This window comes from Acomys minous (assembly GCF_964271855.1).
Source record: "Acomys minous genome assembly, chromosome: 1".
Lineage (NCBI taxonomy): Eukaryota > Metazoa > Chordata > Mammalia > Rodentia > Muridae > Acomys > Acomys minous.
The window spans coordinates 14790132-14814034 of NC_140483.1; the positions used below are offsets into that span (position 1 = coordinate 14790132).

Consider the following 23903-nt stretch of genomic DNA (forward strand, 5'->3'; position numbering starts at 1 on the left):
ACAAGCCAGGTACAATGCAAGCTATGAGTGAAGGATGTTGGCACGGTCCCTCACTAGTATACTCCCCAGGTATTCGGAACAAGCCTCTTACACAGCTTTACATGGTTGAGGGTGCTGGAGAGCATTTACTCAGGAAGGGGTCCCCAAGCCAGCAGGGTACTGTTGTCAGGGCTGGGGTAGGGTAGGCAGGGTAGTTAGTGGGCCTGAGAGTCCCATGAGGGCTCTAATACTGGTGTGTGTGTGTATGTGTGTGTGTGTGTAAAGGTTCCTGGCTTTCTGATGTAAATCACGATATAAGTGTCTCTTAGCTGAGTGCCTCACAAGGTTGAATACTAGTCGCTGGGACTGTGGTGAATTGGGAATAGGGTCTTTAAGGCCCCAAGTTTGAAAACCAAAAAGAGAAGAGCTGTAGGAAGTGGCTTCCTGCTGGTAGTCATTTGCTCTCTCACCTCCTCTTGGCTGCCGGAGACAGGGACTCCTTTGCAGTAAACTGCCTGTGCTGATAAGGCTGTGAGCGGTTGGCTCACTTTGCACTGTGAGGGAGGCCTGGCATAACCCTGCACAATGGGTTAATAATGTTTACCCAAGGGGTGGCTGTGGAGCAGCCACCGAAGTTTTGAAATCTACCTGTTCATAAAGAAGAGGCTGTACTTACCAGCAATAATTGCTGATTGAGTACACAGTGCTCAGAACGCTTCTTTCTACTTAGAGTGCTCTAGGGCAGGGCTTGGCACCACTACGGACTTCACTAGTGTTTCATACGTAACTGTTCAGGCAGGAAGCAAAGTATGGCTCTTATTTGTTCGTTTGAGACGGCTTCTCTGTACAACAGTTCTGGCTGCCCCAGAACTCACTCACAGAGACCAAGTTAGCCTCAAAACTCACAAAGATCCGCCTGCCTCTCAGAGCCTCCCGAGTGCTAGGATTAACTACATCAAGCACCACCACCACTCAGCTCTTAATTTATTTTTTAATTAAGCATTTCCTTTTGTTTATGTGTATATGTCTCTGAGTCAGTGTGCATGTGCGTGGGGTCAAGATCAGGGATGTCAGAGCTCCTGGAGCTTGGGTTACAGCGGGTGGTTGTGAGCCGCCTAACGTGAGTGCTGGGAACCAAACTGTGGTTCCGGAAGAACAGCAAACACTTTGCCTAGGTGTCTCCTCAGCCCTCTAATTTACTTCATTATTTTTAAAAAGAGGTATTTTACTTTTCTTAGTATATGTGTGTATGTGTATGTCTATGCTACATATATGCATGTGCCCACTGAGGCGTCAGGGTTACAGCAGGTTGTGAGCTGACACAAGCACTGGGACTGAGCTCAAGTCCTCTGGAAGAGGAGCAAGTGCTCTTAACTTCTGAGCAATTTCTAGCCCCTAATTTATTTATTTTTAAGATGACTTACTTGGTATTTTGAAAGTAGGATATGTGGGGGCTGCAGAGATGGCTCAGCAGTTAAGAGCACCATCTGCTCTTCCAGAGGTCCTGAGTTCAATTCCCAGCAACCACATGGTGGTTCACAACCATCTATAATGAGATCTGGCGCCCTCTTCTGGTCTTCAGGCACACATGCAGGCAGAACACTACGTAATTAATAAATCTTAATAAAAAAAAAGAATATGTGAACTAAAAAGGCTAGGAAAATAAAGTTTGGAAAATATTGAAAAAGATAACCATGACTTACAGTTCTCAATGTAGGAATTTAACCTTTGGTTCATTTACTGATCATTTCCCACTTATGAGTATTTTTGGTTGTTGTTTTAGCATCCTTATAAGTAAGCGAAACTTGATCCTGCAGTGGACTTGCATTCAGGAAGCCTAGAAACCAGTGCTGGGTTCTGGTGGGCCCTACAGCTGCCTGTGGTAGTGTGTAGGACCTAAAATGGCTTTTACAAATGCAGCGCATCATTGCAGTGGGCCTGGGAGCCCAGACTGGCCTGACTTTCTTCTGTGGAAGTTAAGGGTGTGTGTGTAGTAGCTTAAGTGGGAAATTCAGGCAGACCTAGTGTCAGGCCTAAAGTCAAAGTCGAGGCAGATGTTCCGAGGAGATTTAATGTCAGTTAATGGGCAAGAGATTCTTGTTTGTAACTACTGTGGTCATGGTCTATGGGAGATTCAAGTCCTGAATTTCTGGGTATGATTTAAAGGTGATCCAGGGTAAGGCTTGATTTTGGGATCCTTGGCACATAAAGATGGTCTCGGGGCCACTGGTAGGAGTGGATTTCTGGTACAGATCTCCTTCAAAACCCTCTCGTTGTTTCCCAGGGCCCTCGGGTGGGTGCTTCTCCGAGACTGCAGGCTGTGTGTCGAGGGTGGTGCTGGCTGGGAGTGAGCAGTGCCAGCGGGCCTGTGAGTACTGCACGCTGTCTTACCAGTCCTTGCTGTTTGGTTTTTGGGTTGGTTCACCTGTTTCTTGCCATAAAACCAGAGGAGTGTAGAGCAGAAACCTAGGGTGTGACATGGAACCTGGTGATGCAGTGTATGGTGGTTTTCTCCAAATCTACTGGCTGAGACAGGAGAGTGGGTGACCTGTGATGTCCTTGTCAGTCAGTGAGCCAAGTGTCTGAGGAAGCCCAGAGCAGGCCAGGGCTGAGGTGCACCCACCCCCACAGGCCACTGTGGAGTTGCTGGTGACTTTGGCTATTAAGTTCCTTCTCTGCCTCTGCTTTTCTCACTGACCGACAGCCATGGGTTGTTTATAAATATTAAGAAGTGTGTAGAAAGGCTTAGCCTGTGTGTGCTAACTGCTAGTATTCAACGGAAAGGTGTCGACCAAGGGCACATTAGAGACACAGCCTCATAGCTGTCGGCCTGTTTGGTAGTGAGTTTCTGCTGTTAGAACAATTCTCCTTTTAAGGTTTTTAAAGACGACGTATCTGTGTGTGGATGTGTGGATGTAATGTAGGCACTGGCAGAGGCCAGAGGGATCAGTCCCTCTGGAACTGGGCAGCTGTATGCCACTTGCTGTGGGTGCTGGGAACTGAGCTCAGGTTCTCTGTGAGAGCAGTAAGCACTCTTAACTGCTGAGCCCCCTCTCCACCCTCCAATCCCCCAGTTCTCCTTTTAAATAAAGGTCTTTTCTGCCATGCCTCGGGGCTGAGCAGATCTTCTGGAATCCCTGACATACTCAGATGTGCCCTCATTCTGGTTAGGACCCTTGCCAGGGCTCTCATGTCCCGTTCCCCCCCCCCCCCCCCCGTGCTTCTCTCAGTTAATGCCTGTGCTTCAGGGTCTCTGCTGAGTCTATACCTTAGGAAAGTCCCCTGTCTGAAGTGCCATTCACCGTCCTGCCCTCTCCTTACCTGGCCTGCCCAGTTTTGCTACCTCCCTTGGTCACGTGCTCCTTGCAGTGGGATTTCTGGCTCTTTCTATTTTTCCCTTAGCTTCCAGCATGTTGACAGGACTTATCTTAACCTATAAACATGCCTCAGGGGTAGTTAATGACCAACTAGGCCAGGCCCTAACGATACTGTGGATACTGGATCAGCATCTCTGACCCTGACCTACATTCAGAAACACTTTCTGCCTTGGCCAGTAGAGAGCGTAGAGGCAGGCGGTGGCCTACAGTGGAGTATGGGTGCCTTTTCTTGCTTTGTGTGCCTTGTCTACTATTCCTAGCGCTGGATTGCAGTGTGGAATCCCTGGCTGATCGGCGGGTCAAGGACGTCCTCTCAGTGTCTCAGTCTGTGGGTGACTGACCACGCTTCACTGGGCACTGCAGCAGTGATTTGAAAGAGGCAGGTACCCCCAGCTGTCATGGCCTGGGGAGAGGCAACACTGTTGTGACTGGACCCTTAGGCCCTCAAGGAACTGCTTGTGGAGGGGCCACTTTCGCTTCAGCACAACCTTGTGGTTCAGAGGAAAGAGCACCAGGCTAGGAACTAGTCCATGTGCTAAGCGCTGGTTCTGCCACAGCCCTCTGGCTTCTGTGCTGAGGGGTTTCAGAGGTGGATTTGAGGCCCAGGTGAGGAAATGCATGGGCATTGGTAAGTGCCCTGGCACCTGTTCCGCTCCTGTCTTCACTTCACCTCAGTCAGAAGGGGAGATCTGTGGGAAACCAAGGCATCAGTCTTGCCTTCTCCTCAGAGTCTGGTGGGGACCTAGTCAGCGTGAGTACGCTCCTGTGTCCGATGTGATACCCGTTTCCTAATGTGGCCTCTTCTCTTCCAGCCCTGAAGGATGGCTGCTATGTTGGGGGATGCCATCATGCTGGCCAAAGGCCTTGCCAAGCTGACCCAGGCGGCTGTGGAAACCCACCTGCAGAACTTGGGCCTTGGTGGGGAGCTCATCTTGGCGGCCAGGGCCCTGCAGTCTACCGCCGTGGAGCAGATCGGCATGGTCTTTGGGAAGGTGCAGGTGAGAGGCCCTTCCAGAACGGGTGTGGGTGCTGTGGCCGACAGCCAGGCTTGCAGCTCTTGATGAGACCAGGGAATGACCCAGGACACTGACACCTGGCAGCCTGGCGTCCTGTAGATGGGACCAGACAGCCCAGGGGCTGGTGCGCCCTGCAGCATCTTAGGGTAAGGCAGGACACTTAGTGGCAGCCTGGCGTCTTGCAGATGGGACCAGACAGCCCAGGGGCTGGTGTGCCCTGCAGCATCTGAGGGTAAGGCAGGACGCTTAGTGGCAGCCTGGCCGTTACGCTAGAACGCCCCTCAGGCTGGGCAGCTGAAGTAACACTTGTTTCCTGCAGTTCTGGGGGCTGTGGAGTCCAAGATGAAGGCTCTGGTAGATTTGGCACCTGATAAAGGCCCATTTCCTGGTTTCCTGGCCCTGTCCTCATGATGTACTCAGCTTCCATGTGCTAGCATGCAGTTCACAGCGGGGCTCAACTTCAGCCTTAGAAGGCTCCTCCTATAGGCAAGGCTTGCCGAGCCTCAGCCAAGACTGTTTGGATTTTTACTGAAGGTGCTGCTTTCCAGGGTGGCAGCTATAAGCCCTGGTGAGGGCAGTGCTGTCTCTCCCTTTCCCCTCATGATGTTCAGGCAAAGGTTCTCTTTGTGACAAGGACCAGGAAACCTCAGCTTCTTATATCACAGGACGTTGTTAAGCCAAAGTAGTGAGGATAGACCTGGCTGTACTGTAGCGTGAGTGTGTGTGTTGCAGAGATTGCTCAGTCTCTTTCCCATGCTGTTTCCATGCTGTGGCATGTCCTGCTGTGGGGCTAGGGCAGATGTGGTTCCTCTGTGAGGCGCTGTCACTACAACAGAAGGCACAGACTCAGGCTTACACAACAAGCACTCGTTCTTCTCACAGTTCCGGATACCACTCTGCTGCTACTCTGGCTGCAGGGCTAGCCTCCACTCAGTTCCAGGTCCAGGTTCCCAGGCCCTCCCTCCCTTCCTTCCTTCCTTCCTTCCTTCCTTCCTTCCTTCCTTCCTTCCTTCCTGGGTAAGGGGACACAGCACCCCGCCCCCCACACACACCCTACAGGTGCCTCGAATCTTAAGTCTTTATGCCCTGTGTACTTGAGGTCCTTTACTGCTGATGGGACCGGCCCATGTACGCACTCTACCTGTGATTTATATTAAGCCATGTCCTCTCCTAGCTTTGTCCTCCTGGGGTTGGGGTTGGGCGGTGGGGGTTGTTGGTTCTCTGGAAAGCTAGAAGGCAAGCTTGTCCCACTGCTCTGGCTCACTCCAAAGTAACACTGTGTTCTGGAGCGACCTTCTCCACAGTGAGCAAGCTCCCACCCAGCACTTCCTCCTGCCTCCTCCTCCCCACTGTTCCTTTATGTATCTGGAGTGTAGAGCAGGCAGGGTCATCTTCCCTTAGCCATTAGAGACAGAAGATGGCTAACACACTGCTGTGGAGAAGGCCCCTGACTACAGTGGCCGCCTGGGTTCCCTTCGGTCCCTGACACTTAGCCTTGTGGTGTTTTTCTCCACCTTGGGGGGTCTGAGGGATCTGATTGCTCTAGGAGCCTGTGTGCTCTAAGTCACACATTTCATCAGGTGCTTACAGAGGCTGGGTCCCAGCTACTGTAACAACAGACACACAAGACCAGCAGGTTATCATGAGAGCTGTGGGACAGGAGGGGGTTCTGCCTGACTCTTCATACCAGGCCTTGAGAGGTCCCCAGAACTCCACTGTGACTCACCGCTTCTACTCTGGGACGTTGGGTAGAGCAGAGCAAGCCCTTGGCTTTGGACCCCCATCTGCTGCCTGTTGCCTTCTGGTCTTTACCAGTCACACTAGCTCTGTCTGTTTCCCGTTGGGGAGTGAGAGCAGCACCCAGGCTGCCCGCTTCCCTGGGAGAGCAAGGCTTACTCTTCAGCCTTCACAGGATCTCAAGTGGCTGCACATGGGGGCTCAGGTCTCCCGCTGTTGCTGTATGACATGTGGACAGCGTGTACACCGTGCCATTTGCTCAGATTTCATTTGAACCAGGGGACCTGGCCATGGGCCTGCCCCCCTCCCGCCCCAGGGCACAGTGCTGTTTAATTATAGCCTTTACCAGTAGTTAGTGTGACCTTGGTGTGACTCCACTGTCCCTGCCTGACAGTGGGAGCCCTATTTTCAGAAGTAGAAGTCACTGAGAATGGTTAGGAACTTGTTCAAGTTCATTCCAGGTTAAAAATGAGGATGAACCTGGGCTTGATGGTTGAATAGAGGAAAAATGGGGTGTCCTCTGCACCCCTCTGTGTCTCAGGTTGACCAGGACATCCAGCCTCTGACCACCTCTGGTAAGAATCTCTTGGCTGCATGCTAGGGCTGATGGTAGGGTCTGGGTCTGCAGTGAAGTGTTGCAGACCTCATTGGTTTCCGTCTGTGGTCCCCTCTCATGACTCACTGGTCTGTTACACATCCGTAAGCTTTCCTCATCTTCTGTCCTGGTTTCTCTCCTAAAAGTCCCACGGCCTCAGTGTTGGCCCTGCTTTCTAGGTGAGGGACTTGTTGCTACAGTTGTCATCTGTATCTTCTGGGCCTGGCTGGGCCTACAGTAGGTGCCCAGTGGTGTGTATAGCCGCCTGTCTGAGAGCACACAGCAGACTTGTGGAGGAAGCAGGTTGCAGCTCTTTGCTGCCTCCTAGACTTTGAAGGGGACCTCAGGTCTTAGGCATAGCATCACCGTAGGAGGGTTAGGGAGGGCTGGCTGGCAGTCCCATGCGAGTAACCTCACCAGGAGGCGTTCCAGACCAGTCCTGCCCCTTACCCTGGCCTTTGCTCTGTGCAGGGTCAGGATAAGCATGAAGATTCATATGCCACTGAGAACTTTGAAGATCTGGAAGCCGAGGTTCAGTTCTCAATACCACAGGCAGCCGGAGCCTCCATGGACTTCTCTGCAGCCTCTTCGCTGGACCAGCCATCGTCTTCATCCATGGGTCATGCCCACAGTGAGGGCCCAGCTCCTACCTATGTCTCCAGTGGACCCCTCAGGGAAGCTGGGCTCTCAGGACAGACAGTCTCTCCTATGGGCAGAGTCAATGGAAGGCTCTTTGTGGATCATAGAGACTTGTTCGTGGCCAATAGCAGCCAGCGAAGATTCTTCCACCAGGACCAGTCCCCGGTCGGGGGCCTCACAGCTGAAGACATTGAGAAGGCCCGGCAGGCCAAGGCTCGCCCTGAGAGCAAGCCACACAAACAGATGGTGGGTCTGAGAGGCTTCACGGTTGGGCCTGGGTGGCTTCTGCTCCCAGTGGGGCTGGTGTTGGCCCTTATTCTGTCGCCCACCTTGGGATGCCATACATGTTGCCAACTGGCCTTGCTGCCAGTGGCATGGAAAGGGGAGATGCAGGCAGCCCGAGCCTCATTTGTCAGTTTTGTCAATTCCATAAATCTCTTTTGTTTTTCCCTCCAGCTCAGTGAGCGGGCTCGGGAGCGGAAGGTGCCAGTTACCCGGATTGGGCGGTTGGCCAACTTTGGAGGTGAGGTGGCCACATTCCCCATGCTGCCCCTCCCCTACTGCCCTGCCCTGTCTGTCCTGGTTGAGTGGAGGTGGAAGCGGTTGGGAATCCAGCCATACTGGGTGGCATGTGGCAGTGTTGCCCATGAACTGGCTGTTGAGGGTCTGGGTGTTCCTGCGGGTGGTGACTTGGCTACTGGGTTCCAGCCCCATCTTGGCTTATCCCTGGGGCTGGTTTGTGGCTGTCTTGCCATGAGCTACACACAGCTTAGACTACTTGGCAGGCTCTTCTTGGGGCAGTCTTTGCCCTAAATAGACCAGTGGGGAGTACAGCTCCCCAGATGGAGGAGTTTCTGCTCTGGGACCCACCATTTAGGGAACACATTTGTCAGATCTCACAGGTCTGTGGTTGTTGGTGTGATGGTGTTGGCAGGCTGTGGCCCTTTGCTGTCAGTTAGAACTGTTTCAGCTTGTTGCAGTGTTGGGGACTTGGTTTGTCCTTGCTTTCATGTGAACGGCCTTTGACCCTACCACACCTGCACTCTTCTGGAAGGACACGTGTGTAGTGCAGGCTTGTGCCCACCGTTCATCTGCAGAGTCCCATTCGCAGTGGGGTGCTCTGATCGGGGCTTCTGGAGGTGCAGTCTATTAAGGCTTAGCTGCCCGTGGTAGGTTCTCTAGGCAAAGTAAATGATGGAAGAACAGCTCTGGCGGCCTGTTTCCCATGTTGCCCTTGGACAAATGCTTCGGTACCTAAGAAGGCTGGTGGCTCATGATGAAGCTGGTGTCGAGTTGGCCAGGGAGGCTCAGGATCTCCGTCTCCGTTTTCTGGTTAAGTCCTCTTCTGTACCCCATCTGTATCAGTCCCTCCCCCACCCCCACTGTTGCCAAAACGTGGAAACAACAGGAGGTTCCAGAAGGTTCAGGCTGTGGGCACTGGCTGTTTCGGGGCTTGGAGCGAAGCAGTATGTCCTGGTGGTTGTAGTATATGGCAGAGCAAATTCTTCGCTTTGCGTTGGACAGGAAACAGAATGACATGACTGCGCTGGGAGTGGCAGACCCTGGGGGCTCAGCCCCAGTGGAGAGGCTGCTGTTCTGTGTAGTTACCGAGGAGGACGCTGAGTCTGCATCTCTGCTTGTACAGGGACATCTGAGCCGCCTGTCCTAGAACTTGCTCCTCCTCCCTTCCCCCCATGGAGCCAGCAGAGACCTGTCAGGTCTTCCCCTCCTAACAGGGTGCCACCCCCACCCCTTCTGTTCCTCTTCCTCTTCCGCTGCAGCTCCTGTCCCAGGACCCCAACTTCTTTGGGGGTGAGACCTAGCAGCAAAGGACAATGCCCATGTCCATCTGCTCTGCGTGGACTGTTTTTAACAGTGTGAGCCATGTGTGTTAATTACTATCAGGGTTGAGGATGCGGTTCAGGGAGTAGAGACCTTGCCTAGCACGCACAAGGCCCTGGGTCCATCCTGAGTACAAGCAGGGCCTGGTCCACAGTGCCTGGTAGCTCAGCGCTGCTGTCTCCTTGCGTCTGCAGAGGCCTGGAGTTTGAGCAGGCACAGCCAGCACCACTGGGAATGGTGACGTATTACTGTTCCTGCTCTCACTGTCACCCGGCCTGCTCATGAAGGACTCTGCTGTTGAAAGTTGTTTTGCTTTTTTTCACCTCTGGTGACTGGTGAGCTCCAGAGGGAGCTGAGGGGGGAGGCTGGGCCGGGCTTCTAAGCTGCCCAGAACAGGCTGCGAACCTGGACACAGGCCCACTGTGCCTCTGCTTTGCCTGTGGGAGAGCTATATGCCCTGTCACTTCCTTTCTGCCTTCCATGAGAGAGGTGTTGGGAACTTTCTGTGTATGGGCAGTGTGCTGTTTTACAGGTCAGGAGGAAGGCCAGGCTGCCACCAGTGGTTTTCTCTTCCCGGTGACATGTGGAGAACAGGCCCTGTAGACCATGGCTCACAGTAGGAGAGGCGGTGCTGTGAGATCCTTGAGTGCAGAAGCAGGGTACCTGAAGGTGGCAGAAAATCCCAGCTGAGGTTCCGCTCTCCGCACGGTTAGTTAGCCCAGGTCCACCTGGCTCTGGATGAAGGCTGAGCTGGCCAGGGGGTTCCAAGAATCACGTTACACCTGGTGGGGGTGGGAGAGCCAGTTCATTCTGGGTTCAGAGAACTGAGGAGGCCAAGGTCCTGACTGCTGGAGGGGTGAGCTTGTTTTTACCTCCCGGTCTGCCTGCTGCAGGAGCTTGTACCCTGTTGGCAGTTCCTGGCACTGATGTGGCTCCCGTATGAGTGTGAGGCCTCCTTCCTAGAATTTCCTTCAGGCATTTGTTTAATAACAGTCCTCCTCATTGTAGAGTTTGTACTTTGCCTGGGAACCCAGAAACAACCAGGAACCGTTTGACACAGTGCTAGGTCCAGCCAGGGTATGTTTAGGAGGACTCTGAATGCTGTATGCTCAGCCGGACAAGCCGATGGCCTGTGATGTTACCTGTCGCAGACTCACTGTAAGCAGAAAGGACTCTAAAGGGACCCTGGTGAAGGGTGATGTTGTCCGTCCACCTTTCTTTTGCTGAGTTAGATATTGTGCTGGGTAGGGTGAGCAAGACAGTGGTGGGGAGTTAATGTTTAATCAGGACTGTAGCTCCCAGTGCCCAGTGCCCTCCAGAGTAGCAGGGGTAGGAGGGGTGTTAAAGAGAACAGAGCTGGTGCCTACCTCACCAGACATCCATACTAGTGCCCCCATCCCAGTGCCCCAGCTTGTCCCTGGTAGGATGTTTTAATCATGCCTCTGGGCATTGCAGCAGCTGTGGCTTCTTCTAGTTTGCCTTGCTCCATGGTGTGCTATGTATGTGCCTTTCCACAGCATTTGAAGACAATGCACACACCCACAGACGGAAAATGTCTTTGATTTTTATATTCATTTCTATTTTAGATATACTCGGTTAAATACATTAGAATTCATTCTCCGTGTTTCTTCCTGCCTTTAAAAAAAAAGTGGCCTCCAAAAAGTTTAAAATTATGCATGTAATTGACACGAGACTTCTCTTGTCATCTCGGGGCTGATTGTTTTGAATAAGCAAGCCGGTTTGCAGTGCCTTGAACCTGGGAGTGTGGGCACTTTACCCTTTTAGTTCTTTTACTGACCTCTGAGGTGGACAAAGTAGAGAGTGCACTGCCACCTAGTGGCAGTTAAGGTATATTATTAAATCTATAAAGGAGGTTCCTTTTAATTAAAAAAGCATTTTAAAAGAGTTTTTTGAGGCAAGGTCTCACTATATACTCATGGATATCCTGGAATTTGATTTGTATCCCTTGCTAGCCTTGAACTGTGGCAGATCTCATGCCTCTGCCTCCCAAGTGCTGGGATAACAGGCATGTGCAGCTATGACCAGATAAAATTAATTTTTTCACGCAATAAATTTTTCAGTAAATCCAGTGTTTCTGTTTAAACTGTTATTATAGAAAGGCTGGGGAACAGTCTTATACACCTCACCCTGTCGGAGTGGTGTGCCTGTCCTGCCCTGAGCCAGACTCCCCGGCTTTCTGCAAGGCCTCTCAGTAGTTCCAACTGGGAGGGAAGACCCAAGGGCTATTGTTCTCAGTCATTGCCAGTGCTGCTCACCCGGCCTGGTGCTGGGTGTCTATCTGCTGCTCACCCGGACTGGTGGCTGGGTGGTCCCGGCCACTCGAGCACCTGCCTTTCTCTTACTTCCAGGTCTGGCTGTAGGTCTAGGCTTTGGGGCATTGGCTGAAGTTGCCAAGAAGAGTCTGCGCTCTGAGGACTCCACAGGTGAGCAGAGCCCTGCCTAGAAAGGGTGGATGGCCCGTCAGCCCGCTGTCCACCTACATCTAGGGATGTCAGCCACTGAGAACTACCCCATGTCCCAGCTGCAGGAGCCCTCTCAAATGTAGTTCCTGGGGTTGAGCGACTGTTCCTCTGGGTAGACTGACTCGCTTTAGAGAGGTGGGGGGTTGGAGGCGGCTCTCATCCTTAGCCCCAGCTGACCACCCAGCCTCTTCTGGCTTCCTCCAGCTGCCCACATCCAGGCCACCACCAGCACATGTACCCCCGTGCTCACTCGCTTGCACTAGCACTTGCCTACATGCATGCCCACTGCTTATTCCTGCATTCACTTCCTTCCCTGCTCCTGAGGAACTTCTGCACTGTAGTCTGCCTGGGTCAGATGCACAGGGCTCCCTACTTCCCTGTGAGTGGGGATGTAGGCATCTGGGGCCATTCCAGAGACTTTGGCCTCGGAGACAAAGGTCATAGCTCAGTCTGCTCTGTGCCTCCCAGGATCGGGTCCATCAAGCTTGCCTGGACCACAAGTTGAATGGCCTCTTGAGGCTGTACAGTCTAGAGAATGCTCTGCATCCCGGCCCCACTGAAACCTAGGGGTGTCCTGGTGCTGGCTGGGGAAGGAGCTGTGGGATACCATGTGAGACCCTCTCTGAGGGTAGGTGGCTGGGAGTTTACCCAGCAGAACCACTGGGGTCCCTGCTAGTGGACTTCCCAGCATGTATTTGAGGTTCTGGGCTGAGTACCCTCTGCCCCGTCCTACTCAAGGATTGCAGCCTCACAAAGGTTCCTCACAGCTTTCACCCCTATTCATGGGGCCTCTTCATAGTCACATCCATGTTCTTTTGGGGTCTGAGGAGGTGTATCAGCTTCATTCATGGGTTTTTCTCTTCTGGAAAGAGGGCACAGGCATAGTCGCACAGACCACAGTCCTAGGATGGGCAGCTTGTGTGTCCTTGGAAGGGGCCCAGGAACAGGGGACTTAGCAAGGGTATTTTTAGTGCGGGTGCTCAAGTACCTTGGGATGAGAAGCTAGCTTTCCCAAGACCCAGCACCCCTGCCAGCTGCTCTCCCCCTCCCTTGTCTAAGAGGAGAAGCAGCCAGCCTGGCTTCAAGGGCATGGCTAGTGTCCTTTCAAGGACTGTAGTGACTGAGGCTTAGGTTCCATTATCCCTGCCAGTACGTCCTGAGGCTTAGGCCAGGCTAACTAGCCTTGGGTAGATGACCTGCTCTGGCTTCTAAGATGTCTAGGATGCCTTGACCAGGCTAGCAAGCTCTGCCCTGGTAGACCCTGTCCTGCATTGGGCATGCCACCATGTTTCTGGCTTGTCCTGGCTGGCTCAGGCCATTCTGGGTAGGGGACAGAATGTCTCTAGCCTGTGACAATCAGTTCACACTAGGGAGGAGATGGCTAGGAGAGCCTGTTGGGCCAGACACTGTCCCCATCCCAGGTGCCAGGAGACGGTGACTCGGCTGAGATGTGGCTTATGTATAGGCGAGGGACAGTTCCCTCCTTTGCCCTGGAGTTAGTGGCCTTGTGTGTGTTTACTCCCTCTCCTATCTTCCTAGCCCTAAGTCCCAGGGCCCGGGGAGGACTGGGGAGGACTGAGGAGGACTGAGGAGGGCTGAGGAGGGCTGAGGAGGACTGCTGCACTCTGGGCTCTGCCGTCTAGACTCACTGTCCTGAGTTGGTTATACCTCAGGGTTGTAGCTAGGCCTTGGGACAGCCCAGACTGCCTGCAGGGTGACCCTCCTATCCTGTCTGTATATCTTGTCCTCTTGTTTGGACCAAGGAGTGCGCCTAAGCCCTCACCATGTTTGTCACCGGGGCTGGCTGACTGAGGGCTCTGTAACTCTCCTCCTATGTTCAGGCTTGCCAGAGCAGGCTGCTTTGCCTGGTGCAAGGGCAGTTGTTAAGTTCCCTGCCCTTGGCCTTCCAGGCCTGTGGCTACATGCTGAAGGAGCTGCCAGGGCCTGAGGAGCCCGGAGGTGGGCTTCTCTAACCCAAAAATGCATAGAAAGTGACAGGAGCCCTGAGTGTCACAGGGCTGAGAGGACAGAGGGACCTGGAAGCTCAGACCCCTGTTAGGACCTGTTCCTACCTTGTCATGGCTGGACTTGGTATGTGGCCAGAAGCGACGATGCCCTTTGGCCACACTGATGGCTGTGGCAGGATTCATTGGCACTGTCAGCTCCCTGGAGTCATCACCCAGCTGTTGCCACTACCCTGTGTACTGGAAGGGGTTGTCTGTGGGCCAGTTGGCTGTGCCAAGCTGTGGGGCAGAGGAGAGAAACAATACCCAAAGGCTGTGCTGTCCTTGACCCTTCAGAATGGAGTTATTCTTACAGCCAAGACCAATGTGACAAGTGCACAGTCCCTTGGTGTTCCAGAGACTCTTCGGCCAGGACAGTAGGGTAGAGGCTTGTCTGTTGTCTCCTTTGTACTGCTAAAGGGTCTCCTGGCCCTCCTGCCAGACTTGCCCCACTAGCAAGGGAGGCCTCCCTGGCTTTGGAGGGCTATGGAGGATGGAGGGACTTGAAATTTCCTTTCTGTTTCCATGGACACCAAACAGTTGTGTATATTTCCCAAGTCCCTGTGCCCAGACGTTAGGAAGTCTCCCAATCACCCTTCTAAATCATGAATGCATGCTGACCCCATCTTATCACAGGGAAGAAAGCTGTGCTGGATTCTAGCCCCTTCCTGTCAGAGGCGAATGCAGAGCGCATTGTGAGCACACTGTGTAAGGTGCGCGGGGCGGCGCTGAAGCTGGGCCAGATGCTGAGCATCCAGGGTGAGTGGCAGGCTCAGCCCTGCACGGGCTTGCGGATATCCAGGTGGAGTGGTGGCATTCGGTGCAGTGGGTGGGTGTGGGAAGGGTCTACTGAGGCAGTCCTGGGACGTGGACATGTTTACGTCAGCAGCAGCAGGGGCCAGGGGGATGCTTCTTGTCTCTGGGAGGGTGTTTTACGAAACTCAGAAGCTGTCTCTAATGTCAGCATGGCAGCCTGGCCCTGTCACCCTGCCTGCTGTGTTGGTCCCTGGGAGCTAGTGGAGGAGCTTGCAGTTCAGCTTTGGGGACGAGTGTGTGACCTCAGAAAAGACTGGGCTGGCAGAGTGATGGAGAGGAGTTGCATTAAGGGAGGCCTTGGGCTCCCCAGTATGGGCTCCTCTGAATGGAAAGGTGTGAGAGCAAAGTGGGCTTACTCCCTTGCCTGGGTTCAACTCTGAGTGGTATTGGGTGTAGGGCCTTGCCTAGGGGCCATGTAGCTGGGCATAGACTTCCTAGAATGTGTGTGGACAGCACATACCTGAAGCCCAGTGATGCTCACACCATGCCTGGTGTGCTGTGGTGTCTGAGAATTTAAATGAAGGAAAATTCAGTGGGTTGGTAGGGTTAGGAACTGTGCTACAGGGCAAGCAGGATGCAAGTTGTGAAACATGTTAGGGCATGTGTGAGCGTCTCACAACTATTAGCACTCCCAGGTCTTTTGAAAAACAAGCACACGGGGAGGGGAGGACATTGTCTTCGTTACTTGTCTATTGCTGTGATAAGACATGTCTGAGACAACTTAGAGGAGAAAGAGTTTGAGCCATGACCATCATAGTGGGGAACATGGCACTGGTGCAGTAGCTGAGAGCTTACTTACATCCTGATCTACAAGCATGAGAGGGAGATGGGGGAAGGGAAAAAGAAGAGATGAGGGATGGGGGCAGGGAGAGAAGAGGGGGAAAGAGAGACCTGAGAATGTCTCTGGCTTTTGAAAGCCCACCCTCAGTGACACACCTCCTAATCCCTCCTGAACAGTTCCACCAGTGGAGGACCAATATATGAGCCTCATTTAAACCATCCAGAGATGTATTCAGGATAGTCCATGCCTTGCCACATTAGGGAGCCAGGAAGTGCACAGTACAAGGTTCAGTCAGACTATGGGCAATGTAAAATTTCTCTTAGTTATAAAAATGTTGTCTACCTGTTAGGTCATAGGGATAGGTTCAGGCCTCTTGGCTGCTCTCCTGGGGAGGGGAGGGGAAGCTGATGTGAACTGTATATAAAGGCTTGTGCCTTACTAGTGTCCTCATTAGAGCCCTAGCCTGGAGTCTGTACCAGGAGGAAGCTGAGGCTGGGTCTATCATTGTGTCTGAGCTTCAGGGGCCAGGGTGAGGGAGGGTACCCAGGAGGCCACACTAGCAAGGGATACCTGGGCAGCCCTACTACCGGCCTGTGTGCATCTTCCCTAATAAGCCTCACTCTGGCCTCTGTCTTCTAGATGATGCATTTATCAACCCTCACCTGGCTAAGATCTTCGAGCGGGTGCGGCAGAGTGCTGACTTCATGCCACTGAAGCAAATGACGGTGAGGCCGGCAGGAGGCGGGGGTGGGAGTCACTGCTCCACCGTGGGGATAGAAGGACTAAGCTCTGGGGGCAAGCTGGGTGCGTATCAGGGTACCCCAGGTAACCAGGCTGTGCCCTGTCTTCCCTGGCCTCTTTCCAGAAAACCCTCAACAATGACCTGGGCCCCAATTGGCGGGACAAGTTGGAGTACTTTGAGGAGCGGCCCTTTGCTGCTGCCTCCATAGGGCAGGTGCACCTGGCCCGCATGAAAGGTGGCCGTGAGGTGGCCATGAAGATCCAGGTAGATGGTCCTGTGTGGTGTCTACCTGTCCTCACAGGCCCTCAGAGGGTGGGGCCTTCCCCATGTCTCCTGAGATACTCGGCCGTTCTGTCTTGAGCACCGCGATGTACTGGGTGCTAGGAGAGTGCTTGCTAGATGTTAGGGGACGAGGCTGTTTCCTGGCATTCTTGGTGCAGGGTGGCCTTTTGGGGCCTAGACTGGAGCCAACGGCTCTTCTTGGGGGGTAGGGTGAGGAGAAATGGAGGGCAGGGTGGTGATGGGTCAGGCTATGGCAACCTTGTTTTAGTCTGGGCTGCTTCATCCAAGCTGGAAGGCTAATGGGAAGGGCAGCCTGCCCTGCTGCCTCCTCAGGTAACTCTCCTTCCCTCTGTGCAGTACCCTGGTGTGGCCCAAAGCATTAACAGTGATGTCAACAACCTCATGGCTGTGCTGAACATGAGCAACATGCTTCCAGAAGGTTGGGCTGGATGGCGGGCACCGGGGTTGGGTTCTAGGAGTGCCAGGGAAAAGCCCTGCGGAGTACCCCCTAACACCTGATGCCCCCTTTCTGTCACAGGCCTGTTCCCTGAGCACCTGATTGATGTGCTGAGGCGGGAGCTTGTTCTCGAGTGTGACTACCAGAGGGAGGCGGCCTATGCCAAGAAGTTCAGGTGTGGCTCTTATGGGGTCCCTGAGAGGCTTAGGGGATACCTGGGTAGGTGGGCTCCTCTATTTTTAAGGGTGGATGGCCACATCCTCCCCTGGAGGGCTCTCCTTTTGGAGGCTGTGGAGGGTCCAGGACAGATGTGAGCACCCTCTCCATACAGGGAGCTGCTGAAGGACCACCCCTTCTTCTATGTGCCTGAGGTTGTGGATGAGCTGTGCAGTCCTCACGTGCTGACCACCGAGCTGATAACGGGCTTCCCCTTGGACCAGGCGGAAGGGCTGAGCCAGGAAGTGCGGAATGAGGTGCGCTCAGGCTATGCTGAATCTCGGGGTGTAAACAGCCCTCCCACAGCTCCCCTGGGGAGGCTAGACGAGCGGGTAGTGACCGCATCCTTCTGTTGGGGCAGTTAGGGTGGGAATCAGGCGAAGATGTTAGAGATCATGAAGCAGTGTGCACTGCCTGACCCCAGACCCCCACCCTGTCTCCAGATCTGCTACAACATTTTGGTGCTGTGCCTGAGGGAGCTGTTTGAGTTCCATGTCATGCAGACTGACCCCAACTGGTCCAATTTCTTTTATGACCCTCAGCAACACAAGGTAGGCCCCGTTCTGAATCTCACATGCTGGTTACCTGTCATGTGCTCACAGCACCACAGGGCAGAGCTCCAGTGTTGTGTCTCACTGTAGGTAGCTCTCCTGGACTTCGGGGCAACTCGGGAATATGACAGATCCTTCACTGACCTCTACATTCAGGTAGGTGCAGGAATGGCGCCCTGGCCACAGCCTGTCAGATCCACCTGGCTGGCTGTGACCCCAGGCCAGGGTTGGGAGGGGCTTTGGGGGGGTTGTGGTAGGGCAGCTGGAGCCTCTCTGTTCTTTCCAGGTCATCCGGGCTGCTGCTGACCAGGACAGGGAGGGAGTGCTGAAGAAATCCATAGAGATGAAGTTCCTCACTGGCTATGAGGTCAAGGTGAGTGACCCACCCAGGCTCATGGGAGATTCAGGCCCAGCTCCCTGTAGGCATGGCTGTGTCTTCCCTTGGTGTCCTTGGAGGCCACTTTGTAGGAGTGTGTACGGTGGACAGAGTACCCAGGCCTGTAGAGCCTTGTCACCCAGCAGCTACTGGAGAGCTGACCCTCCTGACCTGGCTCACACCTAGGAGGAGCACACCATCAGGATAGGTGACCTCCTGCTTCCTCTGTGCAGCTAGCTTCATTTGTCCCCGCCCAGGTCCCCCTTGTCCCCCCAGTATTCTGCTGGTGACAGGTACTTCTTACGCACCCTGTGCCTGGAAGGTGACTACTGCCATATGCTAGGAAACAGGCAGCTCCCACAACAATCCCCACAGTGGCGAGGCCCTGCCTGTTCTGTGGGATCCGCAGGTTTTGGCTAGAACAACTTTGTTTAGACAGAAGTGAATGCTGTAGAAAGAGTGAAGGCCTCTGTACTCTACGTTGTCTCACATGCAGCCTGGTGCTTGAGGGTTGGAGTCACCACCTCTGCTGTCCTTCAGACCCAAGCACTTGGTGCTGAGATCAGGAGCTACAGTAGGACCTGGGGCTTCTGATCATCTCTGCCCCTCTTCTTGATGTAGGCCATGGAGGACGCCCACCTGGACGCCATCCTCATCCTAGGGGAGGCCTTTGCCTCAGAAGAACCCTTTGACTTCGGCACCCAGAGCACCACTGAGAAGATCCATAACTTGATCCCGGTCATGCTGAAGCACCGCCTTGTCCCGCCCCCGGAGGAGACCTACTCTCTGCACCGCAAGATGGGTGGCTCTTTCCTCATCTGCTCCAAGCTGAAGGCCCGCTTCCCCTGCAAGGCCATGTTTGAGGAAGCCTACAGTAACTACTGCAGGATGAAGGCTGGGCTGCAGTAGGTTAGGCATGGACCAGGCCGACAAGGGGTTGTGCCCTCCTTCAGGCTCAGCCAAGCAGAGGATGGCCAGAGAGAGCCACAGCCTCCATGAGTAGGAAGAGACCCCTGCAGAGAGCCCCCCTTCTGAACTGTCAAGACAAAAAGGCAGGCTGCTTTTGCTGTCTCCTCCGGAGCTACGACTAAAGCCAGCCTGGCCACCTTTTGGCTCTAGTTGGCTACGCAGGATGAATTTTTGTGTCCCTGTGGCCTGGAGGTTAAGACAGGAGGACAGCCTCCCTGGCTCTATCTCAGCAGAGCAGGGCCCCAGCATGTTCCAGGACAGGTGGTTGCTACCCTGGATCAGGGGATCAACATAGGCTGTTTGCTGTTTTGTAATTACACATTCATACCTTTTCATTCAATAAAGAAGTGTGTCGGGGAGTGCCATTTCCTATGTGTCCCGTGAATCCTGGGAATGAGGTGGCTCCACTTATGACCTGGGTGGTGTGCTCTTTACCTGTAAAGGTCTCTGAGCCAGAGTTTCAGTTGCGTTTGGTGGGAACAGACCATAGCAACATAGGCAGACACTGAGAATGTCCATGACTTTGTGTCTGACTCAGGGCTTTATTGGCACTGGGGATTGAACCTAGGCCTTACAGATATGAAGCGAGTGTCCTACCACTGGGTTGTACCCTCAGCCCTTAATTTTGAGGCAGACTCTCATTAAGTTGCTCAGGCAGGCCTTGAACTTGTAATCTTCCTGCTTATCCCACCCACCTCCCCAAGTAATTAGGATCACAAGTTTGAGCCACTAGGCTTCTTAGGCATTTTAGAGAAAACAGGCTTGTGAGTTGCGTGACTACGGAACTGCAGGTAGTAAGTGGTGGCAGTGGGTTGGGACAGGAACAGCATGCCCTTACAGTCCTGCTTAGCAGCCTGGCTAACTACCACCTCTTTGTCTACTGGGTCCACGTGCTGCCGAAGTTTTACTGGAACATGGTGTTCTCATCCATTTCTCTGCAGAAAGTTTGCCAAACAGGTGCCTAGTGTGACTTCTGAACCTGCAAGAGTCCCAATGGCTAGGAGGGGTGCGAGTGTCTTCAGCTTCAGTTTTGGGGTCTCTGATAAGGCCACCCAGCCTTCCCTGCGCCATTCTAACTCAGCAGAACAGGTACCCAACTCTTCCAAGCTGCTGTCTGGCCAGTCACAGGCAACAGTCGAGTAGCTCTGAGGTTCACACTGCAGCCGACCCTGAGCCTGAGAGTGTGGCCCAGGAGCCTATAGCGGTGACTGTGGAGTTCTTATCAGAGAAAGGGAGCTGAACACTTCCAGGGCTTGAACATTATTCTTACCTGAGCTCCAAATCTCAGATCAAACCCCAGAGGTGAACTGACTTGTGTCCTCTGGTATATAAAGAAGCAGTCCAGGAGCCAGGAACTCCTCACACTCTTTACATAGGGAAAGAAAAAGACAAAATACTCAGTCCTAACAGTTCCTTATTTTATTGCAGTACATCAAAGTCTGGTTATTTAGGTGATACCAACATAAAATATTGGTGAGAAATCCTTTGTTACATTTTTTACTATCCCACCTTAAATAGTTCTGTGCAAAAGAATCCATGTCATAGTTTGGTAGCAGACACTCTCTCAAGAAGTTCCCTAAGACATCAGGGACGAAACCAAACCAAGTGAGTGCTAAGAGGCCATCTTCCCTTCCACACACACTGGTCAGCATCATATTCTAAACAAAAATGATTACACTGAGGCCATGCAAAACTGTACAATAATATTACAATGAGAAAAAAAATCCTAAAAATTTATAAAATAAATGGTATTACACTATCAAATAAAAAGGCAGGTCACTTTGTTTTTCAATGGCATCAAGGCTGACTTGTGATGGTCAGTCTCCTAAAACTTTAGTAGGCCCCTGTGTATTGCCCCTGGGGTGGGGGAATGTGGTGCAGGTGCAGGCAGGAGACACACTCACTGCAGCAGGGCTCCACAGGGAATTCTGGACTTCCGAGGACTGAAGGTTTCAACAAGGAATGAGCTACTCAAGGGTGCAGTGAGATGCTATCCAGTGGACCAGGGGTCTTGGGCTATGGCAAAGTATGACCTGCAGCATGGTGTCACGCTGTTAAGTGCACCTGTGTGGGGGTGGGGCTTGGCTAGGTCTACTGAGCTGGGAGAATTTGTGGTCACTGCCAAGGCTGCACGTGGGCGTCGGCACCTGGGATTGAGCCTGTCCCTCCACTCTGGCTTTTTTGTAAAGATACCTGAGGTCCAACATAAGCCAGCTGAGCTTTCCCAGAAATGAATGTGGTCACTAAGCAACAAAATGACAGGATCCTGATATGACAGAGGAGAGGCTGAGGGAAAGCTGGTGGGGATGGCAGGAATTTCAGAAGCTCCCCTTAAGCTTGACTAGGAAGTCATTGGAAAGCCGAACAGGCTATTTGTAGTTACTCCCCTTGCACCCAGGTTTTAAAAGCTGTGTTCACTGGGGGAAAATGCAAATGGCTAAGCACAGGGAGTGTGCATATATATTTAATATACATATATATTTTGTATATATTTATGTATATAAATATATATTTAATATGCATGAAATATGCTTTAGCAATCACTGACAGGAAGGCTTTTGTTTTTGGCAACAAAACAAACCCGTAATATTCTTTGTATATCCACCCAAAACCCTCATAACAGATTAGCCAGAAAGGGTAAATAGCAAACAGGCTAGACAGAGCACCAAGCACTAACCCATAGACACTATGCCAGAAATGCCTCTGAACCGATCCGTTCTGCTGCTACCCACTTTCAAATACCTTGCGTGGGGTGGGGGGAGTGATCTCAAAAGGGCCTAAGGCTTTTCTCTGGTCTTGGTTATTGACTGCTCTGAGGAATCTTCATTTCTGTCTCCTGGAAATCTGTCCGGCATCTTTTCCATCCTCCACAGCTGACAGGAAGGCTGGGATGGGTCCAGTGGACAGTCGTTGTGAGGCTCCTATCCACACGCTGGGCCAGGGCTGCTGTTAGGGTCCCCGGATCCTATGACTACAGTGGGAAATCTACCAGTCCACAGGGGGCCTTGGGATAGAACATGGCTGGGACTCACTGCAGGGGAGCTGAACTTTAGGGATGGTTAGACTGTGGCTCTAAAAGGGCCCTTCTACAAAACAAGCACCTGTCGGCAACAAAACCCCCAACTGGTTGTCAGAGCTACAAACCAAAGTTCTGTCAGTCTCACTCAGCCTGGTCAGGTTTCTGCCTGGGAACGAGGGGGAGGGGGAGGACGGAGGGGAGGGGAGCCAGTTCTTTCAGGCAAAGTGCTGAGTCTGACCAAACTCAGGATCTGACCCTTGTTTTTGGATGTACAAAAGTAATTTTATATTTCTTTTCCAAAGGCAAAAAGATTCAGATTAGAATGACATAATGACCATCTAAAAGAAAATGCACTCACGTTGGAGCCAGTGTAGAAGGCTTGTCAAAGCTGTTGTTCAGAAGACCCCATCAGAGGGGCTCCGGTCCCCACCTCCCCTCCCTCAACTCCAACCTCCTCCATTAAAGCAGTGCCCTGGGAGGGAGTCTGGCCTTCAGGGGATGGCAGCATGCTGTGCCAAGTGTCAGCATGCCAGGTAGGTTAGCGACTTTGGAAATCTGTTTTAGGTGTGGTTTAAAGTGGGGAGAAATAGTGGCTTTTTCAACCTCAAAGAGGTGAGAATTAAGAGTGACAGGCCCTCGTGACTTGCACGGGGCACTGCAGCTCCCACCTTTTTTCTCCTATGTTCTTAGCTGGTGAACCGTGTACGTAGAGATGAGCTCTGGTCCTCATCTTGCTTCCTGGGACAAGAGCAGCAGACACCCAGAGGGAAAGCTGGCTGACAATCCACGCGGCCAGCACATCCCCGGGGCCTGTGCCCAGGCCCACTGTCCCCTCAGGTGGGAAGGCATATTTGGTCAAGGCGGTTCAAGCCCGTGCTTCTGAGGTTTCACATGATTTAGAAAGGGGAAACTTTCCCCCAGTAGTGTGTGAGGAAGTTCACAACTACCCTTAAGCAAACAGGGAAGCTGTGCCCAGGCCACAGACTCCTCACTGCAGCCTAGGGAGGGACAGGATTTGGCCAGGACAAAGAGCAGTTAGATGAACCTCGCCATGATCATCAGAAGCCACGCCTCTCTCTCCCTGGGCCCTTCATGACGGGAAGGGTCAGAAGGCGACAGAATTGTCTTTCACATTCATCTGTGCAAGATATTAAAATACAGTAAGTGGGGGACATGTTGAAATTGATCACTAGAGAAAGAAATGCTGTAGGAGAGGCAAGTGTGCCTCTGAGGGGCTGACGTGGCTTCAACGTCATCGGTAGTGTCCAGGTCACATCCCACCGATGGCACTAATCTCCTTAGCCTGCCCAAGCCTGAGGACAGACACCATGGGGCCTTTTCTCTTTACAAATGTCACTTGAGGCCTTTCTACCCTGTATATGACTTATCGGGGAAACAGACAAGAAACAACACATTTCTTTAAATTAAATGATCTTTCTTATATACGCATCCATCTTTCATTGAACACAAGATGCTTCTTTGACTATATACATTCAGTATTTAACTTCTACATTTATGTATTTATTTAAACTCTGTATTGTAGTAAAATATGCATTGTTTTAATTCGTGAGGGTTTATTTCCTGGCAACAGTCGGGCTGACGCTCGTGGAGGCTGCTGGGCGCTACATGAGGGCTACGGTGAGAACACAACCGGTCTACTCTTAGCGCTGCGTCTGCGCAGTCTGTCTACAGAAGCTACCTGGGGGGTGGGGGCGGGGTGAAGCGGGCCTGGCTACAGAGGAATCCTCATTACAGCGGTGCGGAGGCGACACTGCTGCCAGGCACGTTGTCCGGTTGCAGAGTCCCTGCCTACGGCCACTGCGATCCTGGGCTCATGGATCCCAGCTCCCGCGGTCTGTGCTCTCCAAGGAGAGGCTCTTGGTCTTTCGGGGTGAAATGGGGCTTGGGGGGCTGCTCAGATTAGAGCTGTTGGAAGCTGTGGAATGCCTTGGAGAATCAGAGTCCTGTAAAAGAAGGCATTGGTGAAAAGGTGAGGGACAATAGGGAAGGTACTTGCTGCCCC

At 52.8% G+C, this 23903-nt stretch overlaps 2 protein-coding genes across 17 annotated transcripts in view; one reads left to right on the forward strand and one right to left on the reverse strand.

Moving 5' to 3' along the window:
• Positions 1-19220, forward strand: part of COQ8A (coenzyme Q8A) — a 29204-nt gene extending 9984 nt beyond the window's left edge. The window contains exons 2-16 of one of the 3 annotated variants that reach the window (XM_084791885.1): positions 2264-2347; positions 4169-4354; positions 7176-7589; positions 7800-7866; positions 11555-11629; positions 14308-14430; positions 15908-15993; positions 16134-16274; positions 16650-16731; positions 16831-16924; positions 17081-17222; positions 17409-17516; positions 17607-17672; positions 17803-17889; positions 18514-19220. In XM_084791885.1, the coding sequence (XP_084648011.1) occupies positions 4178-4354; positions 7176-7589; positions 7800-7866; positions 11555-11629; positions 14308-14430; positions 15908-15993; positions 16134-16274; positions 16650-16731; positions 16831-16924; positions 17081-17222; positions 17409-17516; positions 17607-17672; positions 17803-17889; positions 18514-18801 (1950 nt within the window). In that variant the 5' untranslated portion in view covers positions 2264-2347; positions 4169-4177 and the 3' untranslated portion in view covers positions 18802-19220. Of the gene's footprint in view, positions 1-2263; positions 2348-3712; positions 3736-4168; positions 4355-7175; positions 7590-7799; positions 7867-11554; positions 11630-14307; positions 14431-15907; positions 15994-16133; positions 16275-16649; positions 16732-16830; positions 16925-17080; positions 17223-17408; positions 17517-17606; positions 17673-17802; positions 17890-18513 lie in introns of those variants that run through there. The other 2 variants (XM_084791886.1, XM_084791884.1) reach the window with 2 other exon arrangements.
• A 1038-nt stretch (positions 19221-20258) lies between these two features.
• CDC42BPA (CDC42 binding protein kinase alpha) overlaps positions 20259-23903 on the reverse strand; it is a 207647-nt gene continuing 204002 nt past the window's right edge. For all 14 annotated transcript variants that reach the window (XM_084791680.1, XM_084791667.1, XM_084791676.1 and 11 more), the window contains one exon: positions 20259-23844. In XM_084791680.1, coding sequence (XP_084647806.1) covers positions 23713-23844 — 132 coding nt within the window. In that variant the 3' untranslated portion in view covers positions 20259-23712. The remainder of the gene's footprint in view (positions 23845-23903) is intronic.